Source organism: Vicugna pacos, chromosome 7 (genome assembly GCF_048564905.1).
Source record: "Vicugna pacos chromosome 7, VicPac4, whole genome shotgun sequence".
NCBI classification, from domain to species: domain Eukaryota; kingdom Metazoa; phylum Chordata; class Mammalia; order Artiodactyla; family Camelidae; genus Vicugna; species Vicugna pacos.
Genome location: NC_132993.1, coordinates 12,496,330 through 12,517,015, shown reverse-complemented (window position 1 = coordinate 12,517,015; position 20,686 = coordinate 12,496,330). Strand labels below are relative to the sequence as shown.

General features: G+C 37.3%; 1 protein-coding gene across 1 annotated transcript in view; it reads right to left on the bottom strand.

The window, feature by feature from the left end:
- Window positions 1-20,686, bottom strand: part of KDM7A (lysine demethylase 7A) — a 76,529-nt gene that overhangs the window by 32,034 nt on the left and 23,809 nt on the right. Inside the window, exons 2-4 of the mRNA XM_072964346.1 lie at window positions 11,552-11,637; window positions 5,868-5,985; window positions 646-806 (exon numbers count right to left, since the gene is read on the bottom strand). Coding sequence (XP_072820447.1) covers window positions 646-806; window positions 5,868-5,985; window positions 11,552-11,637 — 365 coding nt within the window. The remainder of the gene's footprint in view (window positions 1-645; window positions 807-5,867; window positions 5,986-11,551; window positions 11,638-20,686) is intronic.

Here is a 20,686-nt window from a genome sequence, read left to right as displayed (position 1 = left end):
TAACAAGGAATGAGACCTACATAGAGTCAGCTTTATCTCTAAATATCCTGATGAGAATCACAGAAGTGACTGAAAATGTCAACAATATTGCCACAAAGCGTTTTCCACCTTGTTTCTCATGCCTTTCTGGACTTCGATATATCAAATTAAGTCCAGACATCATTAAATGGCAATATCACCAACTCATTAATATAAAAACAGGTTTGAAAATGAACTTCTCTTTTTCCTGGCTTTTCTCTAGGAAGCAGGAGGTCACTAAAGCAGGATCTAGAAATCCTGCACCTGAACGCTGTTGCAGAGGCCTAGAACCAATCCAGTTTCCCAACATTTTCTTCCTCATATTTCTAGCTACCCCTCAGTAATAGTTTTCCTAAGCAAGTGTCAGAAATTTTGATGACAACAAAAAAAGCAACAGGATGAGGCCGAGTAAATAAAAACACACAAAATGCTTCTTTCCGGTTTTCTGAATGTCGGTCTGCTGAGAAAAAATAGTTTTTGATGTAGGTGATATTGAATTTCACTTTTTCTGACCTAGAAACTGGACTAAATTAAAATCTCTTCATTCAACTTTTAATATTTTTTAGGATAATACCAATTTTACTTTTACCATGTTTTCCCAAGTACTTAAAGGAATCAAGTTCGTACCTACATAACGTTCCACATCCATAACAGAAAAAGTGGGTGGAGGGAGCCTGAGTCCTAGATCATCTAATTTGGGGACCATAATAGGGACTTCAAATCCATGTTTCTCCAGGTATCTCTGTGTCAGCTGGCTGCCATGCATCTTTACAATGACTTCGTCGGCACTAAGGAGAGCATAAGAGTAAAATGTCATCTTTGCCGATAAGTTCAGTCAAAAAAAATAACAAACACTCTGGTAATGGGTTAATTCACATACTATATTATATCTATATCAGTGGTTCTCAACCTATCATACCTAATTCTCCTTTTTATAACAAATGTCTTATAAAACCCCTTTAATATCCGAAAAATTACTTCAATGTATATACTTGGAAAAAATATATATGTATTACATAAAATGCCTTAACTATAACAAGAGGAAAAAACAGATTAGTTTATAGCAAAATATGTATTTTAATACATAAATGTTCAGGTAAACTATACTTGAAAAGACAATAGAATAACAAGGTGCTTACAATTAGTTGTAGTGAATGACTGGATTTAAAAGAAGTTAACAAGATCAGAAGCCACTCAACACAAGCTGTGTAGGGTATAAAATTCTACACAAATGTTTGTTAGACATTACAAAGTCTCACGGGACACGGAACAATTCATGTTGTCCTGCACACTGGAGGATGACTAGCATTCGTGGTCCCTGAGAATGAGAACTCCTGATTTAAACGATCTTTTATAGCCAGCATTTTTAATAAGTATTAATAAGTTGACACCTTAAGCCACTAAAAAGGGTTGCTGAACCTCCAGCTGCCCTCTGATGATTAACACATTACAGGCATTACACTTAAGTGTGGTTTGTCCCTTTTCGCTGTCCTGTATCTAACTGTAAATCAAAGATCTCTTTAAATGTGGATGTTCTAGATTTTATCCCCCAATTGCTCACAGAACGCAGCTCTGTACATTCAAAGTTTTTTTTTACATTTTTTATTGAGTAATAGTCATTTTACAATGTTGTGTCAAATTCTAGTGTAGAGAACAATTTTTCAGTTATACATGAACATATATATATTCGTTGTCACTTTTTTTGTTATATCACAAGATCTTGTATATATTTCCCTGTGCTATACAGTATAATCTAGTTTATCTATTCTGCATTTTAAAATCCCAGTCTGTCCCTTCCTACCCCCCACCCCCTTGGCAACCACAAGTTTGTATTCTATGTCTATGAGTCTGTTTCTGTTTTATATTTCTGTTTTGTTTTTTTTTAGATTCCTCATGGGAGCGATCTCATATGGTATTTTTCTTTCTCTTTGTACATTCAAAGTTAAGTGCAACACTTGTGTCACAGGTTAAACACAACCGTTTCCATTTATACAATCATGTTAACTGTCTCGATGCCATCTGTAGCCTAGGTATCAAGGAGAAGACAGGAGAAACTGGGCCTCTGAATTACTGAGCTCTGATCTTCCCATCTTCTAAATAAGGGAAGGTCAGTTTGAGGCCTAAAAAAATCAAGACAGACTTTTCTTGGATAGTCTTGTAAGTGGAGGGCTTAGAATCTCCTGTGTGTGACTGAGTTCTGTACTGCCTTTTAATTTCCTCATAAGCATCCACAAGCGTTCCTTCCCCAACCTCTGAACATTTAACAATTCCTTAAACTCCTTTCTAAGGGAGAATCCTAGATCACTTGCACTCCATCATCTAAAATGCTTGGTGTTTTACTTCCCCTGTTGATCAAAAATATATACGTACAAGTGCTAAAAATACAGGTACATCATTACTTATAAGAGAAAAAAACTGGACACAAACTAAACACACCATAGTGAGATGGTTATGGTGTATATATATATACACTAGTGCACACTGCACAGCAGTTAAGGAGTGAGGTAAATTTGTGTAACATATGGAAGGATATCTATTAAATATAACTGTAAAAAAAAAGTAGAACAAATGCATAAAACCCCATTTTACTTTTTAAAAATTAGATGCATATATACATTCATACACTTATATACATAAATGTTTTTTTAAAAGTCATCATTTATGTAAAAAAGGGTCTCAAAAGACTTTAAGTTTTAAAATTCATTTTATTTTATACACTTCTATGTTAATCCCATTAAGCACATGTAACTTAGTTCATTATTGTCACTCTACCATGTTTTTAAATAACGTGGAGGTTTATGGAGTTAAAACCAAAGACCTATAATTAACGGTACTCAGAGTGTGGACATCTGTGACCATCTCTGTAACCTGCTCTCATTTGTGTTTTATACTTTTGGCAGAGGATCCACAGGAATCACTGGGCCAGGATTTTTAATACTTCTCTTCTGGGTTACAAACTTATTTGAAAAAAATGAAAGCTATGACTCCTCTCACTGAAAAATTCACATTCCCACGTCAACACTAAATTGTTTATACAGTTTTGGGAAACTCACAAGCCTCTCTGAGGCCAGCCCATAGACCCGAGCTGAGAACTCTGGCCCTAGGCTCCAAGTCAATCAGTGAAAACACATGGAGATGTATCTCCTACAACTTTGAAACTGATAAAGGAGAATATCTGAGATTAGGGCCTTTAGTATCACAAAACTCACGCGGAAACCACTGTGTTTCATATACGTTTTTTCCCCTCAGTACATGAGGGAGCCCACAGAAGCTGCTTATAATTCATGCTTCTGTTTAAGGGAGGGGAATAGCCAGGAATCCTAAAGACTGAAGAAGCAGCAAGGATTTTACAGTTACAGGACCTGAAATAATTCCGTAACAGGCTGTGAGGTTGTTTTTAATTGGCTCCTCTTTATAGTTTGTCTCCTTCGTATAGTATCCTCTGTCTCTGTTCATAGTCTCTCTCATTTCCTTCAGTGCTTTTATCACCCCCTTTTTGAAGTCATGATCTAGTAGACTTCAAGGTCTCATTGATCGTTCTTGCAGGGGACTTCTCTCGTTCTCTTAATTGGGAGTGGTTCTTCATTTTACTTGTATTTCTCTGGCTCTGTGGATTTGGGAGTAACCATTATCTACTGTGGTTGAAGGGCTGTTTTTGGTTTGTTGTTATTTAAAGGCGGAGCGTTCCTCCGTAGGCACGCGCGTCTAGCAGTTGCGTTGTGAGGGCTGTTCTCACTGTGGACGGTTGCGACGTTTCTTCTGTGTGTGTTGGCTGTTACCTCCTTGCAGGTGTGGTTGGTGTTGTGATCAGAGCCTGCCCTGATTGTTGTTGTTGTTCGGGCCTCCATTCTTATTCTGCGGTTGTCACAGTCTTGACAGGGTCCGGGTCTGTTCTCCTGTTGCGAGGATAGAGGCTTCTAGACCCATTTCTGAGCCGTGGTGTGTGGCAGGCACGGCTGGAGCACTTCAGTTGGGAAGAAGGGTCGCAGGAGATGTCCACTGGGATGTGCTCTCCGTGTCTGTCATTTGTTATACAGGCTTACAAAGGACTGTTTGTTGAAGCTGCTTTGTCCCCACCTTAGCTGCAGGAATGCAGCCACCCGCTCTGGTGTCTCCCAGGTTCTGGGCCCCCGGAACCACCAGCGCAGATCAGTCAATGTCAGGCACCAGGACCCGCCATGGCGAGCGTGCAGTCACATGGCTGAACCTGTGGGGCACCATAGGGTCACTGCAGACCCCGGCCCCGCCTTCGCAGGTGAATATTGGCCTGTTATAAATACCTGTACTCGCCCCTGCTGTGCGCCACAACTCCCAATCACCGCCTGCTTGTCCCAGAGGTACGGGTTCACAAAGGCACCAGCAGAGCAAATCCACTCTCTCTGCTTGGGGCTGTAAACAAATCTCAGTCCCGTCTATGAGACTGCAGGGCCTCTGGGTATGGACTCAGCTTTCAGCCCTGCCTCTGGGAGGTGGCGATGGCTATGACCCAGCCCCACCTCTCTTCTCATGAGAACGCACCAGCAATGGAGCCAAATGGAGGCAGCGGTTATGGCCTGGCTGCACTGCGCCCCTCCCCGCCAACACACACCAGCTGTGGTGCTCTTTTATGGGGAGATCCCAGGCTGTTCTGTTCTGCACACACCCCCGGCCAGGGCTTACATCCTCCTCCTGTCCCCTGAGTCTGCCTCTGTGCAATGGGCCCCAGCCCTCTCCCCGGGCTCATCACCGATCTCCAGTGGCCAGTCCCAGCTTGTCTCTGCTGGCTTGTGTCTAGCGCTGGGGATCACAGAGACCCTCCATGCCAGCTTCTCTTAGTTCTGTTTGCCAGGCTGCTGCCACTTTCTTCTCTGAGCCTCAGAAACTCTGCTTCCGTCCCTGCTGACCTCCCAGCTAGAGAGGGGGCATCCCAGCACGAGGGTGCCTTTCTTCCTACGCCGCTCCCTCCCTTCAGGACAGGTCCTGCACTGATTTTTTTTTCTTTTTTCTTTTTTTTCTTACCGGATTTTGTGAGAATCCTGTATTTCGAAGCAAGAGACACTCTGCCAGTTCAGTAGGTGTTCTGTGCGATTCAGGGGCTTGTAGATGTAATTCTTGGTATTTGTGGGAGAGGGTTAGCTGTGAGTCTGTCTACGCCATCTTGGCACCTCCCCCTAGACTGTGATATTGTGATTGAAATTTAAATTGTGCTTCCTCTTTTTAATAAGCCTGGATATGATCGTGTGTAAGAAGCCTATTAAGCATTATCACTTTAAATAGATGTCAGGCAGTGAGTAGGAAATGATCTAAGTTAGCATGATTAAATGCTGTGTAATGCTTCTGACACTCTTTGAGTCACAGATAACTCAAATACTTTCCCTTATTTAAAAAAAAAAATCAAAAAGCCCAGTCTTGCTGCCACCAGAGGGTGAGCAATGGTCGAGGGTACTTCTGGTAGACTGAGGGTGAAGACAGCAAAACAACATAAGGAAGAAATACAGCATGAAAGTAGGAGTAGGTGAGGTGACAAAGAAAGAGAAGCAGCAGCCGCGCAACGTAAGGAACCAAGTGCTGGGAGACACTGCCTCAGATTAGTGTGTTTCAGACTTTTTGGACTGAGACCCACAGTTCAGAAATACGTATTTACACAGTGATCCAGTACACACACATATAACAAAAGTTCCATTAAACTATGCTTGCTTACTCCTGTTACTTGCAATGTACCAATATTTTCTATTTCATTTTCAAAAAAGTAAACAGCTGGCTGAGACAACAATGGCTTGCATCCTGAAGACTGAAAACGCTGCTTTAGATACCGTTGCTTTATTAGGTAACATTCTTAAATTTTCTTTGGTCAGAACAGGTTTCCATACCTTGGGAAGACTCGAGAACGTAATTCCTTCACAAAAGTTCTAGTTCCAGCCTGTACTGGTTTGGAACCATCATCAATTTCTGTGTAGTCATGCCTGTGCCAGTTCCTCCTCTTTTTCACTAGATTTTTGGAAGATTAAAAAAAGAAAACATTTTTATAATTAGTGGTACTATGCACTTTCTAATCATTGTTGTCTATATAATCAGAAATAACAACTGTCAAGAATAATACATTTTTAAACGCATTTCTAAGGCTGAAGAAGTAAAATTTACCTTACGTAATGCTGCAATTAAAGGCAATTAACTGTGGGTTTCTTTAAATCTTTGTATTTCAAAATGATTTTAAAATTAAATCAAGGAATTCAAATTAGCAGGCTGAACCTGATATAATATCCACATTTACACATACTATAAAATCTCACAATTATTTAAAACCATGGTTTTTCCTAGAATATTAGGTCATAATATGATTTTCATGGACCATCCAAATCATCCTCTCAGGATAAGGCCTTTGATCCCACATCGAAAATCTATTTTAACAACACAGTTCCCTTCTTGTTTATGTCAAGATTTATTCCCAAATGAGCATGGTTACACTGACACAAGGAATAGCAGGTGTCTGCAGCATAATGAAAGGAAGGCAAGGGAGACGACAAAATAAGTAACTTACGGCTGATTCTAAAGCAAGGGTCCTGTGATGCTGCAGCTCTAGGAGGCTACAATCTTGAACAGGCACAGCAACCAAAGTCAGGAGACTTGGTTTTGACTCTTAGTTTAGCTGTAACTTACTCTGCACCCTTGGGCAAATCACTTAACGTGTCAGGGTCCAGTTTCCTCAATGTGGAAATGAAGGGGATGAGTGCTGTTTTTCAGACTGTGTTGAGGAACCTTCAATAAAAGGGAAGATGGAGAAAAGGCCGAAGTAGGGCCTCTGGGTCTCGTTCCTCTTTCCACTAGAGTGGCACCACCTACATACCTTTATCAGTGAAAGATTTCAGTTTTAAATCTTTTTTAAGTTTGAAAAATTACTTTTAAGCCTAAAACCTCTATGATTCTGGGAAATGTATTGATGTCTATATGAGTCTAAGTTATTTCAATCCTTCATCTTACAAAGATAGTAATAATAAAATAATGCCGGATCCTGTCAATGAAAATTATTATCCGTCATATCAGTAAACAAAAGGGCACTGCAGCCATCAGCCACTGCCCCCATGGTGAGCGGAGTGAACTCAGGATGCAGGAAGCCTGGCCTCTACCACCATCCCCAAAGCTGTACCCTAAGGAGACTCAGGATGAGAAAGAACAGGATACTGGCCCTAGAGAGCAGATACATACCAAAGGATTGATTTCAATGAGCCCAGACTTTTGCACCTTCTCATACATAGAAAAGCACTAAATTCCTTAACTTGTGATAACTCATTTTCCTTAATTAATAGTAATCTTTTGATGTTCAAACTACCTGGTCTTTGTTGTAAAGAAAACTCCTGTATATTCTGGCCACCCCCCTGAGTCTTTGGAGCGGTCTCTCAGAGCTACCTAAGAGGCTGCATCCCCAGCTTAGGTCCTCAGAAATGTCTGCCAATAAAACGTAAGTCTCAACTTTCAGGTTGTGCATTTTTTTTTCAGTCAACAATCCTCATAAGGATAAGAAGAAGTTACACTAAATAATCAATTGGAGCGGAAATCAGGCTTATTCATATCTAAGAGCCTACAACAAGATTCCCAAGTAAATTATGGCAGTCAGACCCTCAATATGGAAGAGAATAAATCTCATTTAAAAAAAAAAAAACTCATGGAAAAAACTGACAATCATTAAGCAACCTTCCTAGAAAATACCACTAAGTTATCCTTCGTGCATTATTTCTCACTTAAAATCACTTTTAAAATTCAAGTGTTAGCAGGGAGGATATGGCTCAGTGGTAGAGCACGTGCTTAGCATGCATGAGGTCCTGGTTTGAATCCCTGGTACCTCCACTAAAAAAATTAGAAAAATAAAAATTCAAGGGTATGACCAGGCTTTTACTCTACATATATACAGATACATAACTCCATTTTATTTTCAACTGGAATCATAATGTTTATCTTACTTGCCTTTCTTATCATTGGCATTTTCTCCTTATTAAATATTAAAAAACAATTTAAAGGCAGCCTAGAATTTTAAGACGTAAATGTAGATGCATTATGTTATAATCCTTTTTTGATTCTTAAGCACTTAGTTCATTCTGAATCTTTCGTCAAACAAAGTTGAGATTAATATTTATATACATAAATCTGTTTCCCCCGTTAATTCCTCAGGGTAATTTTTACAATACTTGCTACATATTGCAAAACCGTCTCCAGGAAAGTGGTAGGTAACTCATACTCTTATATATTAGTAGCCTATATGAAAGCCCGAGGCCTACAGTAAGCATCATCATGGAAGGAAGTGGGGGGAAGGGGGGAAGGGGGGAGGGAGAGAAGCAGGGAGGAGATGGGGACAGAGAGAGAGAAAAAGACAAAGAGAAAAAAACAAACTGCCCATTTGATAAGTAAACTATGTTACATTGTTTTAATTTTCATTTTGGCAGAAAAGATTAGAATTAAAACAGATTTGGGATTGGACAGCTACAAGTTCAAATTTCAGCTCTGCCGAACAGCTGCATGAAAGGGCTAGTAAGGTAATTTTTCTCACATCAAGGTGTTACAGATATCAAAGGAGATAACACAAGTCTAGTACCTCTTAGCACAGTGCCTGGGGCAACCAATAAGCTGTCAGTCACTTTTCTTTCCTTTTAAATGTGCTGACTTGCAGGATGTTAACAGAAAAATTGTCCTGTTGGGCCAACATGCTTAACACGTAAAATCAGCTACTGCAAGAGCTGACCGAATTTCTTAAAGGAAGGAGGTCAGTGAAAGAATATGTTAGTAGTGGTCAGAGGGAAAGGAGAGGAAACTGAGTTTGGACTGCATGTGCCTGAGGGCCACTGAGAACACGTGTTTAAGTATTGGGCAAGTTCTGATACTGGCCCTCTATTAGAGTTCTTAATTCCCAATAAAAGGCTGAAGTCTAAATTCACCATATTAATGGACATTATACTAGCTCAATGTGATCTGTAGTAAAGGATTCCTGGGGAACTCAACAAAATGGGAAACCCTTGGTGGCAAGCAAGAGAGGCTTAAGAGCAGAGAGAAAGGGACCAAAAGGGATTACTCAATTAGGGGTGAGGGGTGGGGCAGTTGAGCCTTAAATAAACTGACTATACTTCAATAAAAATATATTAAAAGAAAAAAAAAGATAAAACGGATTACTGGATCCTGGGCATTTTCCTTATGGGTACTTAGAAAGTTGGACTTTTGCCCAGAAGACAGCCATGCCTGATTTGCTGTTATTTAAGGATGAGAAGCACATGAAGGGGCAGGTAATAGTCAAGCTTCTCTCTGAAGCATTGTTATTCAAAGTGCAGGTCAAGATCCATTATGGATTGTGATATCAATTTAGTGAGCACAACAAGCTTTTAAAAAAATTAAATCATATAGAAAAAAAGGAAACAGAGTGCATTACATGTAGCAGTGTTTTAAACACTACATTATTCTGCCTCACAGCAACCCATTTAACATTTCACAGAAATTATAGTCCAATTACTTCATTTTGGGGTTATTTACTTAAATTCTAAATTGAAACTTACATTTTAGTTCCATTTCCCTTCTTGACATAAAACCCAGTATTATTTATTTCCTCCAAGAATTACACTTGGTCAGTAATTACTTCAAGTTATATTTTATATACTTCAGTACCACACAAAATAAGAACATTTAAGACAATTATGACAGTAAATAGTCTACTACACATGTAACAATTCTACCAATTTGCTAACCTCAAATTTTATACTGCAGAACTAACAAAAAGGATAATCTCTATTTTATAAGGAAGTATTTTAATGTATTCATATAGCTTAAATTGTTAAATCTCTTACAAAGAAATGAGGTAAATTATTAATATTTCTAGTAAAACAGATAAGCAGTCAGTTGCTGCTGTGTCTTTTGAAAAATTACTTGCCCATAACCTCAGAACAAAATTTCCACTTTAAAAAACTACTAAGAAAAAAGCTGCATTCAAAATAAAAAGGTTAATAGGTTACCCTCATCTGACCCAAGTGTGTATCAAGGTATATTCGTCAGAAAAAGGTTCCTTTCAACCTACTGTAAAGTACAAGGAACTATATTCAATTTCTTGTAATAAGCTACAATGAAAAAGAATCTGAAAAAATATGTATGTATATGTGTAACTGAATCACTTTGCTGTACACCTGAAACTAACACTATAAATCAACTATACTTCAATAAAAAATAAAATTAAAAAAAAGAAAAAGGTTCCTTTCAGTTCTAAAGTGACTAAGTCTACAGTTTTTCTCTAGTTTTATGAACACAAAAACAATAGCATACAGTCTAAATTTTTAAGAAAAGAAATAATCCAAAGCCCTTAAAATTTTTTCTATACTCTCATATTTATGCAACAACAATTAATATTCCAATCTATTCTTCTGAAGCCTTTGTAAAAGGCTAACAATAAAAATCATTCATATGTGTTGCTGGTGCAGAGGACGCGAGAGCTCCCCTGCTTGTGCCCTTGCCCCTCAAGAAGAGTGCGGACAGAGACTCCGTCTGGCCTCTGTCTTCTTGGGAAGAAGACTGTAGGGAGGTTGTTTCAATCACAGAGGATTGCTGGGCAGGACTCTGGACCATACTCAACATTATGACCAAATTTGGAGAACTGAAGTAGCACTTTTAGCATATCAATGCCCTAATTTTCTACTAAAAATATAATGCATGTGGGTGCCATAGCCTTAGCCTATACAATGTTCTACATGTTACTGAAAATTTTTTTCTTCTTCTTCCAGTTTTATCAATAAAATTAACATACAGCACTGTATAAGTTTAAGTCGCAGAGCATAAATCTGACTTATTTACATCATGATGATTACCACAATAAGTTTAGAGAATTTCCATCTTCTCATGCAGATACAAAATAAAATAGAAAAAAAATTTTTTCCTGTGATTAGAACTCTTAGGATCCACTTTCTTAACAACTTTCATATATAACATACAGCAGTGTTAATTGTATTTATCATGTTGTACATCCTTAGTACCTATTTATCTTATAACTGGAAGTCTGTACCTTTTGACTATCTTCATCAAATTTCCTCTCACTTCACCCCCTGCCTCTGGTAACCACATATCTCTTCTCTTTTTCTATGAATTTGTCCATTTGTCTTTGAAGCATAATTGACCAACAACACTATGTTAGTCCCTAGTACACAACACAGTGATGCGATATTTCTCTACATTTCAAAACAATCACCATGATAAGTCTAGCTATCATTCTTTTTTTTATGTATAAAGAGATAAAAACAGACGAAATCAGTTTTCAAAATCAGAAAAATTTTACTTTATTGCACTTAAATTGAAAGCTTTGAAAATACATATTTGAGTTTGCAGGCTTTGCACTGGCAATTAAGAATGATAGCATTTTTTTTCACTTAAAGTTATTTAAAAATTCAAACAATAATTGTTTTCTCAATATCTTCAGAAAAACTCTTCCTTATAGTTCTTGGTAGGTGTAATATAACTAGTCAGAATATCATTAAAGTATTGTCATATACATACTAAGTTTGAAACATCAATTTTTATTTATGCTTCTAGTACTTACTCAAGGAGGAGCCATGAAGAACTGCACAGTTGGGACAGTGATACAGGTCAATGTCAACAGCATGATGTTCTTCTACCCCAACACAGCTAAAATAAAAAAAAAATTAAGCCAATATGTAAATAAGGTGAAAATCTTTAATTAACTAACTGCTGAGAAATGTACAACCACCTCACCAACACATTTTGTAGAGTACAGAAGCATACGCAAGAACAAATTTTACTCTCTTCCCTACATACTTGCTGAATAACTGCAGAGGAGAATACACCCAAATACATGGAAAGTAATTCACTATTAGCAGCAGTAGAGACATTGGAAGCAGGACCCTCAACCATTAAGTAAATGCCACCTGTTATGGGCTCAATGTTTGTGTCCCTCCAAAATTCATATGCTGAAGCTGTAACCTCCAGTGTGAATGTATTTGGAGACAGGGCCTCTACGGAAATAATTAAGGTTAAATGAGGTCACAAGGGCGGGGGCCTTAATCCAATAGGATTAGTGTCCCTTTAAGAGGAGACACCAGAGAGCTAGCTCACAGACACTCTCTCTCTCTCCTGTCTCTTCTCTCCTCCACTCTTTCTTCCCTCCCTGAGCAGAATAAAACACCACCTAACTGTAAAATATGCCTGCCATCAGCTAGAGGTGATTAGTAAGTTTGGGTAATGTCACAGACATGGTGAGAGCACTGAGTCCTAACAGTTCTGCTTTAGGTCTCATATTCCTAATTAACCACTTAAATTAGTTCGAGGCACTGTATCTGAAATAGTACTCCATTTCATGGAGTATGCAGCAGTGGAACTTAAATAAAAATAAAGCTTAAGGGAACCAACTAAGGACTGAAAAAACTATATAGTGACATCTTGAAAGTACAAGACAACTACAAGAACAGAAACACAGAGCATAGCTCCAAAATTCCAGGCAGATTCCCCTGCCACTAGTGTGAGTTTTAAAAAAAAGGGAGAAAACAGAGGAAAAGAGACAGAATGACCAAAATAAGATGGGAGTATAAATTCAAATATATCAGTAATTGCAATGCAATGCAAATGCACTAAATGTTCAAGTTAAGAGGCAGAGTATATGGCTGGACTGAAACAATTTGCTGGTTATAGGAGACATATAAAACAAGGACACAGAAAGACTGAAAGTAACAGGATGAGCAAACAAACACCACAACAACAGTAATCAAAAGAAAGGACAGCTATATTGAGCAACATAGAATCTAAAGCAAAAAATGTAACGAGAAAAACATGTTCACCTTGTAATAATAAAAATTTAAATTCACTAGGAGGACATAACACTAGTGAGATTTTGACAATTCAGTATCTGATAGGATAAGCAGGCAAAACAAAGATCTGTGAAATACACAAGATTCGAATTGTAGTATTAAAAAACATGGCCTAATGAACACTTAAATCCTACACCCAGCATCCACAGAACACAAATTTCCTTTCAAGCACACACGAACCATTCACAGCAAGTGACCATACACTGGGCCACAGCCAAATCTGAAGATCTGAAATTAGAAATTCTCTGGCCACAGTTCAATTAAGATAGAAACCAATGACAAAAAGTTAACTAGAAAATCTTCACTGTTCAGAAATTAAGAAATAAACTTCTAAATAACCCGAGTCAAAAGATAAATCATAATAAAACTCTAAAAATTATTTGGAGCTGGACAATAATGAAAATACTACATAACCCAACCTGCCAGATGTAGAACTTATAAACAGAAATGTATAGCTTGAAATGTATGTACTGGGGAAAAAAAGAGGTTAAAATTAATAAGCCAATAAGCTCTACCTCAAGAAGTTACAAAAAGAATAGCAAAATAAACCTTAAAAATACAGGCAGAAGGCAAACTAAAAGAGCAGAACTGATGACACAGAAAATGAAGATACAACAGAACACTGAAGCCAAAAATTGATTCTTTGAAAAGACTTATAAAATTGGCACACCTCCAGGAAGCTTTAGTAAAATGAGATAAAACTTAAATAACCAATATTAGGAATGAAAAGAGGGAGAAAATTTTAAGTTCTGTAGACATTAAATATAAAAGAGGGTATTATGGACAATTTTATGCTAAACAATTTGAAATCATAGACAAAACAGGCAAACCTAAATCAAAGACAACAGGATATTTGAATAATCCTATAACTGTTACTTATAATTTTAAAAATTGTCCCCCCACAAAAAAAATCCCAGGCCCAAAATGACCTCACAGGAAACTTCTATAAAATATTCAAGAAAGAGATAATTCCAATATTATATAAAATTTGCACCAGAGAGTAAGAAAAAAAAGAAAACATTTCCTTCCTAACTCACTTTACGATAGCATAAACTTGCTATTAAAACTTGGAAAGGATGATACAAGGGAAGAAAATTACAAGACATTCATTTATGAACAAAGACGCAAACACCAAGTTTGGTCTATCTCAGGAATGCAAGGTATTTGTTTTAACAGTAAAAAATTTAATTTGTGAAATTTGCCACATTAATAGATTAAAAGAAGAAAAACCACATGATCATTTAAAAAGAAGCAAGACAAGTATCTGATAAAATTCAAAATTTGCTTATGATTAAAAAAGCAAACAAAACCCCTTAGAAAATTAAAAGTACACGGATACCTTCAAAATCTGATAAAGAGTGCTTCTAAAAACTTCTATGCAAATAACATGAAAGTGGTCTCTTTGAGATAAGAGCAAGACAAGAATGCCCGATGTTACCACTTCTAGAAAATGTTATCCTGGAAAGTCAAGCTGGTGCAGTAAAATAAGAAAAAGAATTAAAAGGTATACAGATTGGGAAAGAAAAAACAAAGATGTCATTGCAAATATTATGGTTATACAGGCAAAAAATGCAAAACAATCTATAGATAAATTACAAGAATCAATCAAAAGAAAAGTTGCTAGATACAATATCAGCACATAAAAAGTAATCATATTTCCATATACCAACATAAACCTAAAAAGTGAAATAAAACACCATGCACAACTGCAGAAAAAAAAACGTCAAGTATGCTGAAATTTAACAAAAACTACACAAGACCACATTAAGGAAAAGCATAACATATTATTAAGAGACTTTAAAGATCTTATTAAATAAATGGAGATATAAATCATGCTCATCGATTTGAAGTTCAATATGTAAAGATATTAATTTTCCTCAAAGTGGTTTATAGATTAAATTTAACCAAAATCTGTGGAACCTGACAAGCTGATTCTAAAAACTGATATGAAAATGTAAAGGGCCAAGAATATGCAAGGCATTCCTGGGGAAGGAAGCAAATGCTCTACCAGGTATCAAGACATATTTTAGGTACATCCATATGTCTCAGAGAAACTCATGCACATGAGCACAAGGACACTACAGGAAAGACTAGAATCGTTATTTCTAATAGCCCATCACAGTAAAATGCATAAACTGCAGTATCGCTCACAATGGAATTCTATACAACAAAAATGAAAGAACTATAGACTCATGCGATAACTGAATGAATTCTATGCATGTCAACATTATGTTAAAAAAAAAAAGACAAGAATATACACAGTGTGTTCAATTCATTCATAAAGTTCAAAACCAGACAAAGCTGAAGTACAGTGTGTAGGGATTAAACTATAAAGAAAAGCAGGGAAGAGATGGCTCATAACAGTAGGAACGTGGTTTCCTCTAGGGAGTTGTGATCTGGAGAGGACTGAGGGGAGGCAACCTGGGTTGTTATTACAAGGGTGTTCGTTTTGTAATCACTCGTGAAATTATACGTTTATGTTTTAGACACTTTCCCATGTTATTTCACAATTAAAATACTTTAAAGGATAGAATTCTATCTACCATTATATAAAAAGATTAAGCAAACAAAAACCTTGTAATGTATTCATCCAGCAACTACAACAAAATACCGAAAGCAATGAATCTCAGAGATTGTGGATACCCCCAAAAAAACCTACTCTCATCTGAGGACTCCAGTACAACTGCTTCCATAAGGTCTTTGAGTCTGAATAGAGTTTGATGCAATCAAAGACCCAAAAAAAGTCAAAACCAGTTGTCAAAAATAATATATTACCATTTGAATATTCAATCATGTATGTAACTGAATCAAGTACTTGCAATTTAGTTTTAGTAGAACTGAAATTTCTTTGGTTTTATTTCTCCAACTTAGATATACTTCATTTACTTCCACAGAAAGCAAAGGTGAATACACTAATTGTTCAAAAAGTACATTTTATCTGAAAAACTATCAATTTCCAATCCAACAAAATAAACCTTATGCAAAACTTTCTACATATTTATGTACAACATACTGGGTCCACAGTTTTCTATAAGATATCCAGCAGGGCTTCTGTAACCTAAAGAAAGTTAAGAATCAATGGATAGAGAAGTCAGACTTCCTAATTTCAAAACTTTCTTACAAAGTGACAATAATCAAGACAGTGTGGTACTGACATACAGACCAGTGGAACAGAATTGAGAGTCCAGAAATAAACCCTACCATTTAGGAACAACTGATTTTCCACAAGAGTGCCATGACCATCCAATGGGGAAAGAACAGTCTTTTCACCAAATGGTACTGAGACAAATACATGCAAAAGAATGCAGTTGGATATCCACCACACACAATATATGACTCAAATGGGTCATATACCTAGCACATACACCATAGTAAGAACATATACCATATACCATAGTAAGAACTAAAATGATAAAACTCCTCGAATAAAGTATAGGAATAAATCTTCATAGCCTTGAATCAGAAAGTGATCTCTTAGACCCAGCACCAAAAGCATGAGGGACCCCAAAAAAATAGATAAACTGGACATCACACTATAGTCTGAAGGCTTCTGTTTTCTCAGCTTAGGTTGGTGTGAGATAATCAGTGAGTCTGGGAAGCAGCAGAGTGGTGTGAGGAAGGAAAGTACAAAACAGCTGATCCGAAAAATGAAAGACCAGAAAACAGTAACACAGCTAGGCAGTGCTGAGACTCCACTTGAGGTCCGTGGCAACGAATTCCGAGTGAAACCATCTCGGCACAGTTGTGTGACTGCTTCTTCAGCAATGCTCGTCCATGTGGTGCAGGCCCAGAGGAAGAAGCTGGGTCTATCCAGAGTTGGGGTTTTGTAAGCAAAGACTAAGAAAGGGAGTGAGGATATTTTCAAGGGAGATAATATAATAATGAATAGTGAAATCTAAGCTGGACAAAAGGGATGTGAAGACAGAAGAAGGTAGTGAGAGACGGTGAGATGGTCTGAGGGGTCTCAGTGTGCTCTCAGCACTGACTCAGTGGAGGGCCTTGAACAAGTGACCTGTAATGGGCAGAGATTATGCTCTAAGAGTGGAATGTTCAGGATCTGAGGTTTCTGAAGTAGGACCGTCCATTATAGTGACAAGGAAAAGAGTGTACTAACAGCAGGCGGCTGAAATGAAGCAAGGAAAACAGTCACGGCACCTACGTGAGAAGACGAGTGCGAGGTACCTCCACACGCAATGAAACAGAATTCAAAACCAGACTTCCCGGATGCTGAAAGTGAGGCTCATTTGTCGTCAGTAACAGGTGTTGCACTGCGACAAGAAACTCAGACCCCAGGAGCCGACTTGACACTTCCAGAAACTTAGTTTGTCTTGTTGTACCTTGACTGTGGCCATATTCTTTCTTCTTAAAAAAGTGATGCTTACACCAAAAGAAGTAAGTGAGAAAAAGCTGTTAGATATGTCCTGGAAAACCTAAACCAGCATGTATCATAAACATGTCTATTTATATTTACAATACTTATGTAAGGGTGATTCCCATAAAGCTTAGGGAAGAAAAGAGATGGTAGGGACATTCCAAGTAATTAAGGACACTTTGGGCAAAACTTGACTAATGATCCTCAAAGATCCACGGTTCCTCTCTCCAGCGTCTACTCTTCACTGCCACACTCACCCTATATATTCTCTTTTACTAAAATGTCAGTGATATCTTCAGGCTGTGACCAATTCTAGCCAACTGGCAAAACATTTATAGCTTTTATTTAAAAAATTTCAGAACTTAATAATAAATATGGTAAATTAGTAAAAACAGTAACTGATAAATCAGTGGATCTGAACAATAATCTTTTATATTAATCACATAAAATGTAATTTAAAAATCAAATTAAACATAAAAATTAAATGTCCCTAAACCTAGAAGGTTACTTCAGTTTCTCTCTCAGAGGGAGGGATAATTTCCTCCACCCCTCACCTCCATTAAAAGAATTCTAACCCAGTATAGCATTAACAGATATATTAAGAGCAAACACAGTAGGACACATAAAACGCAGAACTCTGAAAGCAAATTTTCTAAGAGTCACTTTCAACCCTCCTTTAGTCTCTCACTCTATTTATTTCTCTTATAAAACTTGCCTTCATATACAAATCGCTCCGTGTTTTCCTAATGGCAAAGTATTCAACGTTTATTAGACCACTGTGAGTGGGGGGGGGGGTTGTTTTCTTATAGGGGTGACAATCTGCCCTTTGCTGAATAGCTTCCATCTATAGAAGAACAGCCTCATTGCCATTTGGTGAGTGGGACAGTGACAACTTTAGCACTTTCTATTGTCTTAATCTTCTGAAATTGTTGCTTAGCTGGCATTTTTTTTTTGACACTTGACGAGAACAGAATTGAATTAATGACTAACCAGAATTCCCTAGAATCTGCCAAACATTCTCTTTTTTCCTCTTGGATAATGCTCCCATTTATATTCTCTACTCTCGGTGTTAGAGGAGTGGGTGGCCACATTCCTTAAGATCTTCCTGTCAGTGGACTTCATTAGATATTCCTCTTGCTTCAAATGCTCTCTCCATTCCTCACCAAGCAATCCTATTACATTATCTAGTCTTCAAAGCCCAACTCAAATTCCTCCTCCTTAGTGAAACTTCACCAGCTCACCTCACAGAAAGTCCCTCAACATTTTACGGACACACATTTTCCCTCATTTCTGTCTAATACTGGGCTATTTTATACACCCTATTTCCTGAGTTGAGCTCAGGACTTCTCTCAATACCAAATATAGGGCCCTCTCAACAGGATGATCCCAGTAAATTTCCCTTATTAACTGTGCTGAAAGCTTATTTGAAAACTGATACGTTATGGTAAAGTTACAAGCAGCTTTTTTTTTTTTTTAAGTCTGTTGTGCTTGAATTTTTTAAGAATTTAGTGTAAGAACTAAAGACAAGAGAGTTGGTAAAAAAGGGAAAGATCTTTGAATGTATGAATTAGTAGATTTTTTACCTTTCCTTAGATGGTAGAAAAATGTAGTAATGAAATTCATTCATTCTAAATTTTGCTTCAGTGCAAGTTTTCACCTGTGTTGCAAAAGTTCACCTTCTTATCCAAAGGTGATTTTTACGGCTTCTTTGTAGAGGACTGAGTTACCCATTGTGCAACCCTCAACGCCCCACACAAATATCAGCAAGGGGGAGGGGCAGTGGCCTTTGAGGTGAATTAACACCTGGAATATAGAGGATAATTTATAACCAGCTCTTCATATGTCCTTTCATATCATAACCCTGAGGTCAGCTGAGGCCTTGGGACAGCTATAAGCCAGCAAGGCCTATCCAGTCTAGTTCCATGCCACCAGAAAAAAACAGATGTCTACCGGCTTCAGTGGTATGCATAGATTTTGGAATTAGAAAAGCCTGGTTTGATTTCTAGCTCCACTAGTTTTGACTTTGAGCAAATTCCTTAATCCCTCTGAGCAGGAATTCCCCTAGGATTAAATAGGACACTGTATGTAAGCATGCAAAGCACATGGCTTAGCATACAGTAAGCAACGGGACAGTGAACATACTCAGCACTAAATAGTAGCCATTAATCCTACTGTGTTTCTCTTAGGTACCAGTCACAGCTCATACGGCTCTGGGCTTATTACCTGTAAGGTCTGAGTCTAAGCAGGAAACTTGGCTTTACAATTAGGCTTACTATTTTTTTCTTCAGTGATGTCTCCTCAGACCACACATTAGACACTCACATGGCCATTCTTTAAGAGAAGAAGAGGATAATTCGTTTTCAATTTTTAATTACTTTTTGATGGTTGAGTTCTCTGGAGTCAGTCTGCCTATGTCAGTGGGCTACTCCACTTAGTAGCTGTGTAACTTTGCGTAACTTTCATTGTCTGTCTGTATTTTTTTGTCTCATCTGTAAAAATAGAGATAAAGACAGTATTTCCCTCAAAAGAGTTAAGAAAATTACTTGTTAATAAACATACAATGCTTAAAATGAAACTGTAGAACAATGGTTTTGCTGGTCCAAAAATCTTACTCTCCTAACCAGTATTGGCTTAACAGGTTGACATTCTTACTAAAAGTACTAGAATGTCAATAGGCATTTTCATCGTTAAATTACGTTGTAAGCAGTTTTAACCCTAAGATACTTTATTATCAGATATTAGCTAAAGTAAAAATTTATAATTTGCACATATGAAATATTTTCAGTGGAACTCAAACTAGTAATTTATAATTAGATTTGTGGTTCAGAATAACCCAACTTCTGTTATTTTCTTGCTGACATACAGCATTACTTTCATAAAATTAAGTGCTTTTCTTTACAAGTTGAGTATGGCATATTTCAAGATTTTATTTTTGACACATTAAAGCTATTTACTGGCATATTATGTGCTTAACTATATTTAACAAGAATTTTGAATGAAGGGTATACTCTGGACTAAATTCCTTCAGTTCATAATAATCTCAGAAAATTAGACAATTTTCCTACTTCTAAGAGCTAGCTCATGTTTCCAACTGCCCTAGGGCTTCCTGAGTTATTTCTAACCAGCTGCCTAAGAACATCTATGTTAATAAGGATGAGGGAGGTAGACAATACAAAAAGGAACTGAACAAAGAACATAAAAGGAAAAATAAGAGGGACTGAAGAACCAATAGGTGAGCTCACTGATACAAAATGCATGCCTTAAAAAGCTGAATTCTGTTGACTAGCTTCTAATAAAATCTGTTCCAAGATTAATTGTGAAATATACACATCAAATATAATTTACATGCTGATACATTACTTCTAGAGCACAGAAAACATGCTTGTTCTGCTTGTCACTGTCTATGTGACACCTGCATACAGAGTAAGCAATGTAAACGGTAAACGGATTAAAAAATCTTTACACATAAGCATAAATAAAA